General features: G+C 42.3%; 2 protein-coding genes across 7 annotated transcripts in view; one reads left to right on the top strand and one right to left on the bottom strand.

Moving 5' to 3' along the window:
- The window catches only part of LOC117139529 (receptor-type guanylate cyclase Gyc76C), a 38051-nt gene that overhangs the window by 14922 nt on the left and 2752 nt on the right, over window positions 1–20377 (top strand). For 4 of the 6 annotated variants that reach the window (XM_033301894.1, XM_033301891.1, XM_033301892.1 and 1 more), the window contains 14 exons: window positions 15887–16112; window positions 16234–16431; window positions 16547–16612; window positions 17209–17421; window positions 17496–17650; window positions 17723–17945; window positions 18015–18186; window positions 18262–18422; window positions 18543–18833; window positions 18896–19228; window positions 19303–19468; window positions 19538–19844; window positions 19910–20138; window positions 20211–20375. In XM_033301894.1, the coding sequence (XP_033157785.1) occupies window positions 15945–16112; window positions 16234–16431; window positions 16547–16612; window positions 17209–17421; window positions 17496–17650; window positions 17723–17945; window positions 18015–18186; window positions 18262–18422; window positions 18543–18833; window positions 18896–19228; window positions 19303–19468; window positions 19538–19844; window positions 19910–20138; window positions 20211–20375 (2847 nt within the window). In that variant the 5' untranslated portion in view covers window positions 15887–15944. Of the gene's footprint in view, window positions 1–15886; window positions 16113–16233; window positions 16432–16546; window positions 16613–17208; window positions 17422–17495; window positions 17651–17722; window positions 17946–18014; window positions 18187–18261; window positions 18427–18542; window positions 18834–18895; window positions 19229–19302; window positions 19469–19537; window positions 19845–19909; window positions 20139–20210; window positions 20376–20377 lie in introns of those variants that run through there. The other 2 variants (XM_033301896.1, XM_033301897.1) reach the window with 2 other exon arrangements.
- On the bottom strand, window positions 12333–13850 carry LOC117139536. The gene has a single exon (XM_033301909.1). The coding sequence runs from the start codon at window positions 13346–13348 to the stop codon at window positions 12542–12544; it is 807 nt and encodes a 268-aa protein (XP_033157800.1). The 5' UTR covers window positions 13349–13850; the 3' UTR covers window positions 12333–12541.

Below are 20377 nucleotides of genomic sequence, written 5' to 3'. Positions count from 1 at the left end.
TGCTGACATGGAGAACCGCACAGTGCGAGTATATTATGCACGATAAATTAATGATAATTTAAAGATAACTTTTATATAAACAATAAATTTTGTTCTCGCTGAATTGGCGCGTTCTATAAATAGAATCCGAGCAGTTACAAAAAGCGGCGATTAGTTATTAATATGATATGTCGCCCGGTCGGGTCTCTGCATTGATATCGCTTTAGCTCTATGTATGTATGTATGTATCTACATAAATATCGAAATATTATTATGAAAACAGGAAAATATTCGTTGTTTATTCATTAGGCGACTTGGGGCGTGTGTAGGGGATAAAGCCTGAAATACAGACTTTTGTCCGATCAAGCCGAAGGTGTTGGCAGACCTATACCTCTCGGATTAGTCTAGGCAAACAGTCAAATCTGAGCAGTCTAAAAATAGCCGGCATCTTTGCACAGTGTTTAATTAATTTTAGCTTGCTACGACGACATCTGGTCAATATTTAAATTGTGTTTAATGATCTTTGACTATTTGCTTTGCCTAAACTCGTTTGCGGGTTTCTAATTATAGTTCTATGTATTTCGTTAACCGGCTAAGATTTTTATTGATATAAGAAATGATCAAGATTATGTGTGGCTTCAGGTGGCTATATGCATTTAAGCAACAGAAAAGAATAGCCACGATTCATCCGCATATATAATTAAACCTATAATTATACCTCTTTCTCATTTAATAGTATGAAACAGTTAGAAAAAAGGGTTTCCACCCTATAAAGTAACCCATGTCCGTTTGCCAGTTCGTATGTCTGTCCGTTTATCTGTCCGTATGTCCGTATGTCCGTATGTCCGTATAAACGTTGAGATCTCAAAAGTTGAACTAGAGATTTTCATATTAAAATGCCACTCCTTTTTTATAAAGTTTATATTGGAAATTAAATCAGAATCCGGGAATCACAACAGAACTGAAAAATATGAATAGGAAGCTGAACTCGAGTCAATATCTCTTGTTTTTCTTCAGTTATCTACTCACTTTCATCGTAACGCGGAAGTCAGCCAAAGGCGCCCAATTTCCATACAACAGGCAGCCGTTGAAGTCTAACAAAAAAACCATTGAAAAATCGAAAAATAAACAAAACTCATTCTCTATCGTCTACCGTTTCGATTCAGTTTCGCTGTCGATTAGTTCGAAAAAAAAGAACAGAAATCTCGTGAAATGAATACAAGCTTTAACTGTCATTATTCACGGATTCAAAGCCGAAAGGAAAACAAAGCGTAAGGAGAATGAATTTGTTAAGCGGCAATTAAACGTCAATGGCAACACTTGAAATTCGATTCTAAGACGATGGATCGTTTGTTTTTTTTTTTTTTTTTGGTCTTTAGAGTTGACTGAGTGGTCTTATAACTGACATTTTCAAGTGATTATATTGTTCAACTCGATTTCGTTTCGCCCTCAGTCAATTATTTGTTTTTGTTTGCCGACGAAATCATTTGGTTATCTTGAGTTCTTATCAAGTGATTCGCTTGTACGTACGTACTATTTAGGTATACGACAAGTAATTCTCTTCGCCTTTTCAATAATTTACGTGAGTGTTTGTGGCGAATGTGATAGCACTTGATTGGAGTCGGAGGCGCCGGGTAATTAGCTTAAAAATATGTGTAAGCCCACGCCGAGAAGCCGTCGAGTCCATCAATCAATGGAATGGAATGGAGGCGACGACTTGGCTGCTCCGGCATTACGTCAAAAACGTATGCTAACTGCCTTGATTGGCGGCGGAGAAGAAGCTTTGGCGGTTACAAGTTCAATGGGCTCTATCAGTCAATGGAAGCCACTGGGAGTCGAGCCGCAATCGAATTAGCTCAAGAAAATTCAATTGAGAGTGGTCTGTGGGGCAAGGATCTTTCATCGGTGGCAGGGGTTAAGTAATGCAAACATCGTTGACACTAGCGACATTTCAACTCACAAACGATTTTTGTTTTAATTAGGTTTTCTAGTCGATTTAAAAATTGATTGATTATAACAGAATGTGCAACCATTAAAATGATGTTATTCTTTAAGTGAACAGGAAATCATTTCAGTCAGCCAAATCGATGATAAGCAGCGTGATCTTAAAATGGGAATTCGAAATGGGTTTTTGAAAAAATCCCCAACTATCAAATAGTTGCTCTACATCCGACTGCGTGGGATTCCCCACATATGTGTAGATCTACACTTTTTCAGCAGAATTTGACTTCTTTTGAGAGACTCCATTATTACCTAATTTTGATTCACACAGAGCATTGAAAACAATATGATTAGAAGCCTGTAAAGAGTATCTTTTTCGAGACAAAAGAACGCCACTTAAGTATAATCGAGCTCTATTAGAAAAGCCGACAAAAATCCAATTACACTTAAAGAGTATTTGATTGGCCGACATCATCGGATAACTTAAGTAAATGCCAATTAATTGAATCTGACAGAAAAGAAAAGCGAAGACAAAACAAATCGAAAACAACCACATCCAGTTTGGTCAGGTAGCTCTGGTAGCTGGGGGGCACCAATAAAAACTAGCAGCTGAAAAAGCTGAAAAAAGCTGAAAACCATTTATCATGTAGTGTCAAATTTGAGGTTTTTGAGGTTTGGAGTTTCGGCATTGTTATCTTGTGACCTGGAAGTCAATGGCCATCGCTGGATCGGATGAGGAGCTCTGGGCTCCGGAGGTGCCGCCAGTTGGGCTGGGCACGTTTGTAGATGAGCTACTTTGCAACATTTTTTTTTTTCATGTGGCGATTGTAATCTTCGAAGACCCCCTAACTGCTTAATTAATGCGTTTTCGCTTTCTACTTTTCGGTTGTCGCGTGGCCAGACAATGACTAATCAGAAAATAGAAGTAGCTTTTTGTCTTCCCGCCAGTCTTCTTGCTTCTGCCTTCTGCTTTCATTTCACTTTTCGCCCGGCAATTCTTCGTCTTGGGGGGTTAATTGAGAGACCGCCCGGTTGGAGCTCGGTAGTGTTGGGTTGTGCAAACAAATTGCATTAATTTGTGTCTTATTATTTAATAACAAAATAAATAGAGAACGGCCGACAACGAATTGATAGAGTGCTCCAGTTGGAGGTTGGAGGTGGTGGTGGATATTTAGCACTTTGCTGGCGCCACTGGCCGACCAATTATTTTAATTCCGATCAATTAGGAATCAAACGAATTGCACGGAATTGCGCCAAGCAAGGATAAGGATAAGTAAGTTTGCGAGTTTTTCTCTTAAAGCCAAAACTATTTGCCATTGGAGGAAATCCCTCTTTAGTTGGGATTCTCTTGGCTTGCCATGGCAAAAGTTTGTCCTCAAAAGCAGAATTTTAATTGCGGCTTTTCGATTGTCAAGAGGTGATTACTACATATCTTATATAGCGGGATTTTTCAGTGCAGTGTTGGGTATGGCATTAATTGTGGTTGCACGGAACACACTCTATTCATAACCTCGAATCACCTACTATACAATCAAAATGTCATACTGACTCTGCACCTATTTCGCTTGTTTTTGTTTTTTATATTTATTTGCATTTTCCCCACCTAGCTTTTTAGCAAAACAAATTTGCTGTTCATTTATCGAAATATTTTCATTTGGGGTTCGGAATCGGATTTTCATACATACGTAAGTCAACTGAACAGTTATATTCGGGGAAACCATAAAACCATAAATTTCGCATTTATTAATGTGCACACACACGTGTGTGAGTGGGTGATTGAGTGTGTGGAATGAAGGTGCATGGAATCGATATTTGGAGGCGCCCGAAAAGAGCAGAAGTGAATTGCCATTGAATACCAGGGTTGCATGGCATTATAATGATTATGTCGATGACTATGACTATGATTATGATTATGATTATGGGATGGGAATCGAAGACGCTCAGGGAACGACTTTTATCGCCCAGTGCGCCTGCTTTCCCGATGGTATGTTGTATATATACTATTAATAATATTTTATGTGAAAAAATATTCCGATCGCGGTGGTGGGAGGCGGGAGGATGTGGGGTAGGCAGCTGGCCGTGTTATCAGCCAACACCCCAAAATAAAACGAATGGAACCTGGGTCGAGATAATGCCGGGTCTGGAGTGCTGGCAGAGCTGGCAGAGCGCTGGCCGAGCTGATATATACGTAGTATACATATGTGTGTATGTAGTTATAGTCCATCAAATGTGGGCTACGAATCTTTTTTTAGTCGCTCGCACAGCCGTGGCTTTGGCATGTGTAGACACTAAACTTATTAATAAAACATCGAGCCATATCAGCGGCGACTCTTGAGTTCCCAATCTTCTGCTCGTTTTGGGATCTTTGGCTTTGCCATCGGCTTTGTGCATTGGATATCGCCTTGGCGCGACTTGGGTTCAGAACGAAACGAGTCGCCGCTGCCATTTGCTGTTTGCATATCGCTCAGCCATTAATCGCTGCTGTTTTTTGTTGCTCTTTTTGTTTTTTTTTTTTTTGGTTTGCTTAAAAAGAACAACAATCACGCACATATGTACATATGTATATATGGCAAGGCGTACAACAACAAATGTTATTTTTAGCTTGGAGTATTTATAAATGGCCTTGGCGCTGAGCTCAGGGCCCCGGGGAGGTGAATAAAGCGGCCGAGTAAGAGTGGGGAATATGGAGAATCGTACTATATAGTCAGCCACGATCGTCCCAGTTTTACTATATGTCCTTTGGTCCTCTTTAAGGAGATGATAACACCAGGCGATCCCTTCTATAGATCAATCGAAGTTGATGTACGAGTTTTCAACTCTTGGAATGATATATAAATAATAAAAAAATATTAATGTTTTACGGGCACCTCTAATCTTTTGGTTCTTAAGTATTTCAGATTGTATAGCACATAAATTTCATGTCAGCTGGGATTTCGCGTAGGTGGACTTTTGACCCACAGTGTTCATCATACCTGTTGTTGCTATATAACTTTTCAATTTGATTCTATAAATATTTCAGATTGCTTGGTAATTGCGGCTGATTAAAGTACGAATTAATGATTATTATGAGTTTCACTTTAATTAATAATTTAAATTAACTAAGCTGTGCTTAAATGACACATTGTTTGCGCCCTGTTTTATGACCCGAATTTCCAATTTGTCCGCTGTCATTTCTGCTCAATATCCACCCATTTAATCCTGGCTGCTTTTCCTCCATAATAGAACCTTTTAAAGTTTCCCTCGGCTGGGCTCAACATTCATTCATTCAACCATCTTGACAGCTGCAACTTGAGGAATGTTCGACTCGATTCATACTTACCCTTGACTCTTATCGCGCTGCGCCCTGCGCACTTCTTACTTACATATATCTTTCTTCGACAGGAACTGTCGCCTTACATAATGACTTAATGGCTAAGAGGAGAACAATAATATTAATGAACAGCGTTTCCTCACGAACGCTCCAGGAATTATTACGTATACGCCACATTGCACACAGCTTTGCGAGGGGGGGAGGAAAAGATTTGAAATTAGTTTTTGGTGGGTTTGGCGGACTTGGAATGCTGACTCGGAACGCTGGCCAGAGAGCAGAGAATGAGCTGGGCGGGAATGAGCCATATAACTGGCCACTATAGCTAATAAAAATAATAATAATAATACCAGTTAAACCACTTTGCGTGCAATGGCAGACACAGAGGCAGCAGCACAACGACCAGCAGCAGCAGCAGCAGCAGCAACTTGCATGGAACTTGTTAAATTGTTAAACCCATCAAGACAACCCAGCCCCAAGTAGTTGGAGCCAGTCCATCCAGCCAGCCAGCCAGATACCCAGATAGCCAGGCAGCCACCCTGTCACCCAAACAAATGCAAACTGGACAAGACGGCAAGGACAGCTGAGGAGCAAGTGGCTAGCACACTCCTCAAAACTTGTGCTTTGATTCCTGCTAACAAAATAATAATTGATAACTGAGGATTTTATAGAAATGTCGTTGAAAGTGTTGCCATGTGGCTATCACTTTAGTTCCATTTTAATATTAATCCTTAATCCTGATATTCCTTTCGAATAATGCAGTATTTCCTTCAGCTTGCAGAGAATAGAGGTTTGACTATGATATTCCCAATTTCTTTAAGTGTACGTATCCAGATGTGACGCCGAGGCCACGTCGCGACGAATTGGCTGGGAAATACTCTTGAGAGCCTGTGAAGGCATCGATGAAATAGAAAACACTTCTAATAGGCGGTGGTAAGGCGAAAAGGAAGAGAGGCGTTGAAACTGGATAATCTTGATAGGGGAACTTCTTGTTGTTGCATTGATTAGGACTGGAGGAGTTCCAATTTAGCCAGAATATTAGTTGGGGACTCTCAGCAGATGCGATCTGGCTGGTTCTATTAGATTTTGTGCACTCAAAAATAATTGAAAACACTGAAAGTAATTACATAAAATATTGGTTACTTATGATAAACATCATAGGGAAGAATCCAAGAGGTTAGGACTTGCAGAACATTTGGATTAGAAAAAGGACGATGCTTAACATTAGTCAAGACTAAAACGTGTTCATTTAACTGACATACAAGCGATTTGATTTTCTTCGTTTTTCATTTACACATTTTGTTGAATCCCAAGAATTCATGGCCGAAAGGCATTGTAGCATTTTATTTGCCAACTGAACGGATTCTCTTTTAGTAACTATTTTCGGTCAAAACGGAAATACTGATTCCCATCGGCACTCAACCCTTTTTTTTGGTGGTGGGAGGTGGTGGAATAGATGGATGAGGATGCAGGGATATAGCTCCTAACACGAGATGAGCTTTGAGCTGCTTCCGAGTTGAAGTTTGCCAAGACGAGAGCTCTGCAACTTGGCTTGACTTGAGAGTTGTTGTGCCTTCTTGCTGTTGTATTTTGTGCCTTTTGGCGGCCGTTGCACATGTGGCGCGTATTCAAGTATTTCCCCACGGTCTATTTTTAGAAAATCCAGTTTTTTGGCAGCACCAACACTGTGGCAGCCCGCTCAGTTCAGTTCAGCTCGGCTCAGCTCCCCAGTCTGCTTTGCATGACAAACGGAGAGGAAGCGAGAGGGTCCGAGCGTAGACAGAGATGGCCAACCTGCAGCACAGATTGTGCTGGCTCCTTTTCGCCACTCATAACTAACTCCTCATAGCTCCACCGCCGCTCATAAATGTTCCACTACGCGGCGAAGTTGAACTCAGCACAATTTTTGGCAAACGACCTCAAAAGTCATCGCAAGCTAGCCCTTCACTTTCACACGACCCAAAGCAGCAGCTTGGATGGAAACGCAGTCCGAAAATGGTTAGGACCAGTCGGAACGCCCCTCCAATCCTTATCGCGGTTTTCTCTCTCTACACTTTGAAAATCAGCTATATTTTAAATGCATTTTTAGGATGCACTAAGCTAGAGGAACATGGATGCACATATGGTTATGTCTTCAATACAGTATCAGTAGAGAAACATGGATGCACATATGGTTTTGTCTTTTATACAGTATCAGTAGATAACAACAACGATACCGATTGTAAATACAAAGTTTTCAGGCATTTTAAGATCTATCTCCAATATATTTGGTAATGACAGTGCTGAACTCACTTGATGTACATAATGATGTACAGTGCTAGCAAATGGATTTCCACTGAATGAATGAATTGTTTGCAGTGCACTTGTGTCTTTCTCTTTGTGGCTTCGTTTGGGCTGTGCCTTGCTTGTTAAATGCCAAAGCTGCCGTCACGGGTTGTCTCCTTTTACGGACAGCAAAGCGGCGCCTCATAATGGGATGAGCCCAGGGGCTGGCGAGGGGTTGGACGGAGTTTCAGTTGGAGCTGCAACAGCTCCCCTTTTCCATAACCCCCCGGCCTCATCATCATCATCATCATCATCATCAGCGCCGCTTTTGGTCTCTTTGAAAGTGAAATTTGGTGAATTTGTAACACATGTGCGGACAATGCTGGCACATGCTCGTCCTCATCCCATCTCAACCAGGCCGAGAATGATCTTAACTGGAAACACTTTGCCAGAAAAGAAATGCTTTTAGATGTGGGGAGAAGTCAGTGTGGGTTGGTTGGATAATTTACAACAATGTTGGGAGTAAGTTACGAGACTAATTTCACTTTGAAGCCCTAACAATTTGCAGCAAATTTCATACGAAATTAATTCTATTTCAAAGCAGTGCCTTTTGTTAATTTGTCTATTTACTTATATTTGAATGCACATTTTTACAAGCTGTTGGTATGCGTCATTTTGCATCAAGAGACAATTTGATGTGAAATTGTGCGATTCAAAATGGGTTTAGATTTCAGCAGCGAAACAACAATGGCCATAAAGACGAAACTAAAGGCGGATTAAATTTCACTCGAAAAGCACTTTCACTCGTTAAGCAGAAAGGACTTAGTTCGTTTTATATTTTGAATTTTACTCTTGAAATGAACAACGTTTTTCAACCTTTAATTTATTCCACCAAAAAAAAAAAGGTGTCATTCGAATTACCCAGCACATTATGGCCATCAAAGAATTTGAAACAAATGTATATTTCTTCTTGGAAAAGCGAAAATGGTTTTTTCTTTCACTTTTGCGCTACATTTTTCGATTACCATTTTTGTTCTTCCATTACCTCAGCAATGACGTTAACTAGGATTATTTGCCTCGTACTTTAAAAGCTCAAGGGTATGATGGTTCTGTCAGCAATGACAAGTAAAACAGTTCACAATTGAATGCATTTTGGATGTTAGAACTTATTAAAACACCACTAATCACGAATTATTGACGAATTATTGAGTTGTGGAAAATCAGTAATGGTGATGAGTAAATCATTGTCTCATCCCGCCACTTTGTTTATTTTTTCAATTTGCATTTTTTTTTTATCACGGACAAATTGAAGTTTAAGCCTCATTTGTTTTCCCTGTTTGCCTTACCATGAAATTGTTATTGTGGGAGAATTCTGTTCACTTTCATTCAACAAATTGCATGCTGGTTGTATTTGGCCATTGATGCTCGATTTCCATTCGAATCACGGATTTGCGACCTCGGAGAAGAGGTGGAAAATGTTTGTTAAATGAAGGGGAGAGTTCGTTTGTGTTATAATTTGATTGCAGGGTGTCATACGGATGGGAGAATATGTTCTGAAAACTGCTTTCAACTATATTTTCAGGTTTAAAATCCGAAAAAGTAGGAGAAATAAAAGTCAGAAGTTTCTAATTAGTTTTTGAATAGAATTTTTGTTTACTTGTAAACAATAATTGAAACAATTAAATGCAGTTTTATTAAATGTGCCAATATTACTTAAGAAAATAGTATATTTCTGTACCTTGTGTTACATGTTTCACTGTGTCATTTGCTTACTATTTGTGGGTCATAGGCAATACAATCAGCTCCGCCTGTCATGAGCTGTCGTTTTCACAAGACTCCTTTCTGAAAAGGCCAATCCTTCGTCCTGTTGCACGGAGTGTCCTTGCGGCGATGGTGCTCCTGTGACCCGACCAAGATGGGCCTTCATTTGTCATACACATTTGACAGGGTCCTGTCTCCTCCTGTGCCCTCCTGCCTCGTCCCGCATCCCCGCTCGACTTTCAGTCAGCCATTCAGGCGTAAATTTAAATGCTCCTCCGTCACTTCTCATCATTGGATTGGAGTCCCTTTTTGTCGCACTTCTAATTAGAAACGGCCCGCTCACATGGTTCCTCGCCCGCCGAACGCATCTCGAAGGACGATGAAATCAAATTGCACATTTGGGCTCGATAATCTAACTAATGGTGGCCCATTTCAGGCCAAACAGACCCATCTCAGCCCATTTATAGGGGCCTTTGAACCCTTTTTCCGAGTCTCTCCACGTGCGGGTTTTCTGTGTGGCGAGAGATAATGTTTCATTGTGGCACAGTTTCTGTGGCACGGGTTTGTTGGGGTCGCCCCGCTTGTGGGGTTAACTTGTTGATGATTGATAGCAGCCAGAGGATTTAAATGGCTGTCGCCGTGGGTGTGGAACTGTCCTTGAACTGATTGTGCCACCGAGGCGAATAACAAATAATCGCAAATCGAAAATAAATTGAATCTCGTAGGGGAATTGAAAGTTGTACGAAGTCTTGGTTTTATCAGCAGCTGTTGGTATCTATAAGATTTCTTTATAATGTTACGATTATAATGCTAGGGTAGCAATGATCTAAGCTGAGTCACTTGGAGGCGCTTGGATTGTAAAGGAACCTATTTTCATTACTATCATTTTATCTTTAATGGGAACAATCTGGTGTCGTACGATAAGAAAACAATGTTTATATATATATATTAAATATATATTAAATATAGATAGTAAAAGGTTCCAAATGGGGCATAGAAATTCGATGTCCCTGAAAAGCAAGCTACATTTTTTTTGGCGGAGATAAATATACCCAAATCAAAATAATGCAGTTTTTCATTTTTGTTTGATGTGAACACTTAGTTTAATAAATCAGCAAATCATAAAAGGAGTAATGGTTTGAATCAAAACTGCCTCAATAAAATGTAATCAGCTACGGAATAAAATCCAATCCAGCCAATCGAATCCCGGTAAATGAAAAAGAAAACAATCGTTTTCAGCCAGTTGCGAGATTGAATTGGAAGTGAAACTGAGAATGGTGCTACTGATATGGTATGGTTGATACTGATGTAGGACTTTAAACCCGGCAGTGAGTCAATGGGTGGATTCGATGACAATTGTCGGCGGCAGAAGCACGCACATTGTGATGGTGCGTGATATTTATAGCACCCCCCTCCTGGGAAACCCCCACATTTTTGGTTTCTCGAAAATCGCCACTTTTCCCACTTCCCCCACTTTGCCTGCGGGGAGCCCCCTTGGTGATGTTTGTTTCTCGATATATGTGCAATGTAATGTCGTGTTGGTTTATCCAACGGCCAATGGATTGTCGTGTTCGCGTCTGGTTTCTATTTTTAGTATGCAGGTTTTATTTTTAGACAACCCGACAATTTGTATGTACGAATGTGTGTGTGTGTGTGTGTGTATACACACGTGCAGCAGCAAACAACTTCGTCTGAAAAGTGCAATAAAGACGATTCCCCCGCCACGGACTGCAACTTGTTGCGCTGTGCGACAGAGAGAATGGACGGAGTGAGAGAGATGGAGTCGGAGACAGCCAGAGAGCAAGAGAGAAGAAGAGAGCATCATGTTAAATGCGTTGCCCACGTTGCGGCTACGCGATTTTTATATTTTCACATTACACAACTTGTAGCTCTTTATTTGTTGATTACAACTCAGTTGCACGTTGTTCTCTCTGCGATTTCCTCTCTCTCAGTTTCTCTATTTCTCTGTTTTGGCCTCTCCGCGGCTGCTTTTCACATTTAACGTTAAACGTTTTATCACGTCTTGCGCCTCGGTTTTCGATTTGTTTCTCATATTTTCTTTGATATGTGGTTCTATTTTTAGACGCCCCTCGCCTCTTCCTCTCCACTAGCTCCCTCTCTCGCACTCTCTGTTTACTTTATAAATATTTAAATTGTTGTCACGTACTAAGTTCTTAATAGGTTACGTTATGTGTTTATTTAACTCATTTTGATTAGAAGTCGAGAAAAATACGGCAGAGCCACACGCGCACCGCATACTCACTCGATTCCCGTTACAAAGTTCAACTTTAACTCTTGCGCCTTTGTTATTAAAGCCACTCGACTTTCGGTTAGCTGGGAGGCCAAAACAGCAAACAGCCCATATCCCACATCCCACTAATGCATAAAATCCCCCACGCAGATGTTCGGCTCTCCCGAACTAATTGTTTACTCAAGTGTAATTAGGTAAGAGGAATAGAAAAAAGGCAAATATCAACAGAAAGGTAAATACATACATACGTGCTCACAATTAAATAATTTCTATATCATTTTTAGTTTTAGCATTAATTAGGAGTTTAATCTTTCATACGCTCACATGTACATCCATGACCAGCTGCGCAAAAGTGCGGGGTAGAAGTACATATATACAATTGCGTATTGGAATTTCAGAATTTTAGTTGAGAATGAAAACGCGGCAATTGGCAAATGGAAAGTTGATTAGGTGACTAGCAAAAGTATCTTAAGTTCTTTCTTTGATTCCTGCCTTAAAGAACTTTGAACTAAACGAAAGAGAACACTATTGTCTTCTTGCCCGACTATTTGATACCTGTTACTCAGCTCAACGATCGTGACATATTTACGAACATGAAGTTTCTACTTCTAAGATAACTCTTTATAGCTCCTGAGATTTCGATGATTATGCGAACAAACAGGCAGATTGAATCGATTATTGATTTTGATGATTCGATCAATCGATAAGTAAATGGTATCACAATTTATATCCTTGAACAGACCACTTGACGGGAAAGACTCGCGACTTTTGATCAATATATAACAACTTACCATCTAGCTAAATCTTGCAAAATCTGTCTTTTAAGAATACAATGCAAATTTTAGTTCGTTATTTATTAGTTGATGGTCAACAGAGAATTTTGAATTAAATTTCTAAACGCTTAACACACAAATTTTGCTAAATGAAACTTGAGATTTTGTCCTAAATAGTCCCAATAAGGGGTTCCGAGAGGTTGGCCCGCGCCTAGATCGACGTCCTTGAATGTTGGCGACCTGGTAGTAATCCTGGCTATGTGATTAGTGCTTGGGCATGTTCATCTTAAACGGCTTCTTCAGGTCTGCGGCAATCTTTTTTTGGATGGCCGGCGGAATTTGCTTGGCCACCCCCGGCTGAGAGCTGAGGAAGGAGATTTCGAACAGCGAGGGCCGGCTGGAGTAGACATTGTGTAACATGCTGATGAACCAGAAGAGCAGGTCGTCCATGTTCTCGAGCGTGCACTGGGCGAAGACCGCTCCCGCATCCCGGCCGTGTTGGTGCGAGTCGAAGAGGGCGACGATCGAGGCCCGGAAATCGAAGGTTACCATCACCGTTCGACTGTCCGCAATGATGGCGGCGAATAGGTTCGTGGGTACATTGTTTCGCACGGTGGCGTGCTGGAACATCTGGAGCGTTATCTGGAAAACCCGCGACAACTGCACAGCCACGTTCCGGTTGTACATGGGATTGCTGGGATCGGCCTCCATGTGCGTGTAAAACCACTCCTCCAGCCGGAAGTTCATCTTGTGCTGCGACCGAATGGCGGCGATAGCATCCGGAATGTTGAGGTTGAGATTCCTGGCGTGCGGCGTGTTAGTTGTAATCACATTGTGGTACACGCTGTTCCCGTCGTTTATGGCATTGCCGAAGAGCTCCCATCCCCGCAGCGGCAGATCGGAGACCCTGTGATAGAATCTGTCCGCCTTGGCCACCTTGTCGGCCAGTATTAGGGAAATGATGGTGCAGGAGTTGGTGCCGCTGCGCTGGAACTCTCCGAATCTCGACTGACAGAAGTCGCGTGGAAACCACCAGATGTTCAGGTTGTCGATCTGCTCGTGAATGGCCATGGCGCCGGGTTTTTGATCGCCCGGGAATCGGTTGTTGGTCCTCGGATCCTGTGTGCAGCTACGTCTTAATCTTAGGTTGCGTTTCCGGATCCTGGTGCTCCGGAGACGCAGTGGTAAACCCGGCCCTGGCGCTGTCTCCGAAGTGCCACTGTCACATAGTTCGCAAGTGCGACGACCCCTCGGCTTCAAGGCGCGCGTGTGGGTTTGGAGTTGGTGGTTTATGTGGGGATCTAGTGATCGAACCCGTCAACAGCACTATGTCCTCGGATTCGGGATCGAATTCAGGATGGCCGCAACTCCTCTCCACTCCACTACGCTCTAAGCACGGGCTTTGGATTTCAAGCAAACATCGAATTTTGAGTGTCTTTTGCCGGAGGAGCGTTCGACGGGTAAAGGTGAAAACTTTCGAGTCGGAAAGACAAAAATTTCTAGACCAACAACTGACAAATAACGAACATGATGTGGGATTTGAGACCTACGGGGATCTGATTATGAAAATGACTGCCTCTTTGACGCAATTTGAAAAGGTATTGCTACGTTCTTATAAGGTCCTTGAATATAATATTTTCATTTTACATTTAAAGTAATTGTAATAGTTGGAAATATTTGATTAAAGTTTGGTATTGTGTTAGTATTGTAGTGTTAGACAGAGTTATTCAATTAGCTTAGTTAGAAACTCATCAATGAAATTGAAATGGTGTTTATATTTCTACTATCTACTACAGCTATTTAGATCCATGACAGCAACGACTTAAGTATTTCTCCACCTAATTAATGTGTTTATAGACCAATCTACATACGTTTTAAACAAGAAGATCTGCTAATCTAGATTCTGGGAAAGACTATTTCCGCTTTAGCCACGCATAACTGTATTCAAATGCCATTCTTGGAAACGCGTTTCGCATTATGCCAAAATGGTGCGCAAATATTTATCAGTGGCGCCCAAATTTAGCTAGCCCGGCCAAGTAGTTCTAATTTTAAATTGCAACATTGACGAATATACGGCTTCAAAAAAGCAAATATGGTATGCGAAGTGTGTCGAAAATGCAAATTTATGGCTCGTCGATTGTTGTTGATTGAGATTGGGGTGCTCTAAAGATTACCCGTCTAAGTGGCAGCATTCTGAATTCCTCGAAAAATTTTTTTTTTTTTTTAATTATCAGGAAAGTTCGTCAGTTCCTAATGTTTTCTAATGTCTCTTATCATGTCTTAAAGATTTGCTTTAGTTGTGTGGCTTTAATGGTTTATGATTTTTAGCTGTGAATTAAAATTAGCTTGTGGCTTTTAAAAGCCACGATATTAATTAATTTTATGTTTTATTGCTGGAAATTGCTTCACAGTTAACCGATGTCCCAGTCGTTTGTGGTAACCTTTTTTTTTAAATTAACTAAATTAAATTTCCGCATTATAATCAAATTGTTGCCCTACATTCCGTTTCATACTGGCGTTCGCATTTCTTTTATTCTTTTAATTAAACTTACACGTGAGCCTGTTGAAAAAAAAGACAAACAAGGATGAACGCCATCATCCGACCGAACAGTTGAGTAATCCAATCCCATGGAATAAGCTTTCACTTTAGCGCAAACAATCAGGACAATGCTGTGGGGAAAGTGGCTTGATGGAGGCGGGAGGGAGGGGTTGTGTTGCCGTGGACAGGGATAATAACAAACAAATGTCTGAAACGAAATCGCCGGCGATATATATATTTAATGCCTCAAACGAAATTGCATAATGGCAAAATCAACGCATGCATAATTAATAATAACAAGCTGTGAGCTGCCCATTATGGGCCTCCATTCCGGAGGATACATATGTGTGTACGGATGTATATGGCATTCCTCGGTGGAAAGAGGCCTCTGCAGTAAGCTACTTATCAGTGATTCGCTCCTAATTCCCATGGCGAAGAACTGAAGAGCCTAATTAAAAAATTCCTAAGCTCGTTTCGGCTGCCGACGGACGAGTGGTGGTCAACGATATTGAAGTTGGCCATTCCAACATTTGACATTTTCCTGCGTGGGCACTTGCCCGGCATCCGGTTGCCTGTTGGAGCACACCCAGCGTCATTTCCCTTTGCGTCCTGTGCGACACTCAGCAGTTCCAGCTTATTGATAAACAGAGAAAAATGATTGTCCTACTTGATTCCCAATTTGGTTTGGTATTTTTGAGTAAAGCATTTGTTGAAAGAAGCTAAGAATTGGTATAATATGCATATTTCGAATGTAATTGCTTAAGAATACATGTATTTTATAGTCTTTAATATTATATCCTGCCATCATTTATTCTCTGTGTTTGGAGCAGTCGGACTGCAGCTGCTTGCCAGCTTCTCTGCCTGGCAGCTCTTTCGTCTAAATCAAGCCAAGTGTCTGAAATGCGTTCAGCTTGCTGTTTTCTATTTGTGTTTGCCTTTGTCAAACATGCATTTTTATTATGCAAAGGGGTCCTTGGCAGTTTCAATTGCGTCCTCACTTAGCTTCGGTCCTGCTTCAGTATCTGCTCCTGCTCTCAACTGATCCTTCTCCTCCGTTCCCTTCATTGCAGTGTGAGAATCCGTTGGGACCCATAGGCGTCGCGCTGAACGGCCCCGGCCTAAGGGGCCATGACGCGTTGGCCCTTTAATCTACTACTCTTGCTGTCGGTGGCGGTACGCGACTGTAGCAATCATCGCACCGTCCTCACAGTCGGCTACCTAACGGCCCTCACTGGCGATCTCAAGACGCGTCAGGGACTGGCCATTTCCGGTGCCCTGACTATGGCCCTGGATGAGGTAAGTACGAGCTTCGATTTAGTAAGTAGTATCCACGACTATTTGAACTCGATAGTATTGAAACTGCGGCAACAAAGATAGAATTGTTATTGAAAGTCTTTCGTTTTCGTTCCGGAAACAGGTCAACAAAGATCCCAATCTTCTGCCAAATGTGTACCTGGATCTGCGCTGGAATGACACCAAGGGGGACACGGTACTGGCCACCAAGGCCATCACCGAGATGATATGCGATGGCATCGCCACCATTTTCGGCCCGGAAGGACCTTGCTATGTGGAGGCCATCGTCTCGCAGAGTCGAAACATTCCAATGATTTCCTACGTATGTATCTTAAGCGCCTGACTTATGATGCCCCCACGGGTGCAGACAATTTCACGCACCACATTTTTCATGCAAGTGAAGTTCTTATTTCTTTTCGTTTTTTTCCTTTCAACAGAAATGTGCAGAGTACCGTGCATCCGCCATACCGACATTCGCCCGCACCGAGCCGCCAGATACACAGGTGAGCAAGAGCCGGGAGCAACAGGTGGATGGTTGGATGGGTGGGTGGGTGTGCCAAGGCGAGGCAGTGCGTCCTTCCTTGCGGTGGCTTTGAGACTCGACAGGCACAGCCATTTAGCCTCGGATTATCCTCAAACCGGCGACAACAAACGACAGAATGGGAAGGACAAAAGAAGCGCACGAATGCCCGCAAGATAAAAACAATGCAATGTTTTGCCAGAAGAAATGGGTAGTGAGAATACAAAATAATAAGATTAGCTCAATTTTAATATTCGTACATATGTTAGGTAAGAGGTAACTCTACACAGAAACCAGAGAAAAAATGTGCTTTGTAGTGCATGTTTTCTTGTTTGGGGTTTGAAATGAAATTTCATAAATTTTTCATGGCATATTTGCAGCGAGGAAATGGGTAAAATCCATTAACCGCCAACACCATAGGCTCTCTTTAAAGTATTTGCAGTTGTGGTTCACCTAGTGTTTCTAGAATGTCATCCCATGTCGTAGCTAAACAAAAGCCGTCGATTTGTGTGCTAGCTCCGCATATCCAACTCTTAATCCTTTGACATTTTACTTGATGCACACACTCGTGTTTTTCAGGTCGTTAAGTCGCTGCTTGCCCTCCTGCGATATTATGCGTGGAATAAGTTCTCCATTCTGTACGAGGATGTGTGGAGTCCGGTGGCAGATCTGCTGAAAGATCAGGCCACCAAGCGCAATATGACCATCAACCACAAGCAGTCGTTCATCGATAATCGAGTCAAGTGCTGTGAGCAGATGCTGGACTGCTGTCGTTCTGGGTATTGGTACCAGGTGAGGGTGGAGTGATTGAAATATAACCGAAATCGAATCTAATTTGTATGGGTTTTCATTTTTGCCGCAAACAGCTGGTGCAAAACACGATGAATCGCACACGAATCTACGTATTTCTGGGGGCGGCCAATAGTCTGGTGGACTTTATGAGTTCCATGGAGACCGCTGGTCTGTTTGCCCGTGGCGAGTATATGGTGATCTTTGTCGACATGATGGTCTATTCCGAGAGGTAATTGATTTTGGAGAGACACCTTTTGGAATAGTGTTTTAAAAATTGCTTCTTGAATTGCTCGTTTTCCAGGGAGGCAGAAAAGTACTTGCGCAGAGTGGATCAAATAACATTCATGTCCAACTGCCATAGCACGGAGAACTTCAATCAAATGGCCCGCAGTCTTCTCGTCGTGGCATCCACGCCACCCACAAAGGACTACATACAGTTCACGAAACAAGTGCAGAAGTACAGCTCAAAGCCGCCGTTCAATTTGGAAATTCCCAGGCTGTTTGTAGAAAGTAATTTTAGCAAGGTGAGTGCATCAAAAAGTGGAGAAGCCCTGCAGATATAAATTTCATCTTCTCGTTTCGATTCCGATTAGTTCATATCGATCTATGCCGCGTACTTGTACGATTCGGTAAAGCTGTACGCCTGGGCTGTGGACAAAATGCTGCGGGAGGAGACCCGAGTCTTGACCGATGATGTGATCTTCGAGGTGGCCAGCAACGGAACACGTGTAATCGATACCATAATCAAAAACCGTACTTACATGAGTGAGTTTATCCACTGACCGACCGATTTTATTTCAAACAATATATCTGAAATACTTAATTTATTTCCCACCGAAGGCATAACTGGATCCAAAATTAAGATCGATCAGTATGGCGACTCGGAGGGTAACTTTTCGGTCCTGGCCTACAAGCCACACAAGTGGAACAACTCCAACAACATGCCCTGCAACTATCACATGGTTCCTGTAGCTTACTTTCATCAAGGCGAAGAACATCCAGTGAGTGAGTCGTCTTCTCTTTTTTAGTTTGCCTTTCTTTCAATTGGTTACCGCTTATCTTGCGTGCCCCACGAAATTTCACCATTTAACTCATCATTCATATTTTGTTGCATACGACAGGAGTACAAGCTCATCAATGGCTCCATAGATTGGCCATCGGGCGGTGAGAAGCCCGCAGATGAACCGATGTGCGGTTTTGCTGACGAGCTGTGTAAAAAGGACGATACCCACTATACGTCCACAGTCGCCGCTGTGGTTTTGGGCGTACTGCTATTCTGCTCAGGTGTTATCACCATGAGCATATATCGAAAGTGGAAGATCGAGTTGGAGATTGAGGGTTTACTCTGGAAGATCGACCCAAACGAAATAAAGGGTTATTCTGGCAACGAGATTGTCTCCTCACCGAGCAAAGTAAGTCGATATATGGCGCTCAGTTAGTTTAGCTTTATAAGTGATTTGTTCTCCACCAACAGGTCAGCTTGATGAGTGCCCAGAGCTATGGTTCACGCTGGACCAACCAGTTTGTTACCTCCACGGGTCGCCTCCGCGGTGCCGTGGTTCGCATTAAGGAGTTGAAATTCCCCCGAAAGCGAGACATATCCAGGGAGATCATGAAGGAGATGCGATTGTTGCGCGAACTGCGTCACGATAACATCAACAGCTTCATTGGCGCCAGCGTGGAGCCAACACGCATTCTTCTAGTCACCGATTACTGTGCCAAAGGCAGTCTTTACGACATCATTGAGAACGAGGACATTAAGTTGGACGATCTATTCATCGCCTCGCTTATTCACGACCTCATAAAGGTATATTGAATTACAGTTTGTTTTTATGTGTTCAATAGATTTTACTTATGAGTTTATGTTTTAATTTCTTGCAGGGCATGATCTACATACACAACTCTCAGCTCGTCTATCATGGTAACCTTAAATCCTCAAACTGTGTGGTCACCTCGCGTTGGATGCTCCAAGTCACCGATTTCGGGCTGCACGAGTTGCGGCAGTGTGCCGAAAACGAATCCATCGGGGAGCATCAGCATTATCGAAGTAAGATATTGAAGAATCATTCCGATTTGCAGATTGACTAATTGTTCGCGAACTATCTCATATTTCCAGATCAACTTTGGCGCGCTCCAGAGCTGCTGCGGAATCACGTTCACGGCAGCCAGAAGGGCGATGTCTATGCCTTTGCCATCATCATGTACGAGATATTTAGTCGTAAGGGTCCGTTCGGACAAATTAACTTTGAACCAAAGGAAATCGTAGACTATGTCAAGAAGCTACCGCTCAAGGGAGAGGATCCCTTTCGGCCGGAAGTGGAGTCCATTATAGAGGCCGAGTCCTGTCCGGATTACGTACTGGCCTGCATCAGAGACTGCTGGGCTGAAGATCCCGAAGAGCGGCCCGAATTCAGTGTCATACGGTAATAGAATTTAACTTTGAAATTAAATGATTGGTACATAATATTCTACTCCCGAATGCCATTAGCAATCGCTTGAAGAAGATGCGTGGTGGTAAGACCAAGAACATCATGGACCAAATGATGGAAATGATGGAGAAGTATGCCAACAACTTGGAGGACATTGTCACCGAGCGCACGCGTCTCCTGTGCGAGGAAAAGATGAAGACGGAGGATCTCCTGCATCGCATGCTACCGCAATCGGTGGCCGAAAAATTGACCATGGGTCAGGGTGTCGAGCCCGTTTCATATGATTTGGTAAGTTGATAATTCAAGCTTTACATGCTCCCAAAAATTAAATTAAATTATAATTCTGTTTACTACTTCTAGGTCACCATATATTTTAGCGACATTGTTGGTTTTACTGCAATGTCGGCGGAGAGCACACCGCTGCAAGTGGTGAACTTTTTGAATGATCTCTACACAGTGTTCGATCGCATCATACGCGGCTATGATGTCTATAAAGTAGAAACCATTGGAGACGCGTACATGGTGGT

This window comes from Drosophila mauritiana, chromosome 3L (genome assembly GCF_004382145.1).
Source record: "Drosophila mauritiana strain mau12 chromosome 3L, ASM438214v1, whole genome shotgun sequence".
Lineage (NCBI taxonomy): Eukaryota > Metazoa > Arthropoda > Insecta > Diptera > Drosophilidae > Drosophila > Drosophila mauritiana.
The sequence above is the reverse complement of the archived record's forward strand: the minus strand, read 5'-3'. Positions and strand labels throughout refer to the sequence as shown.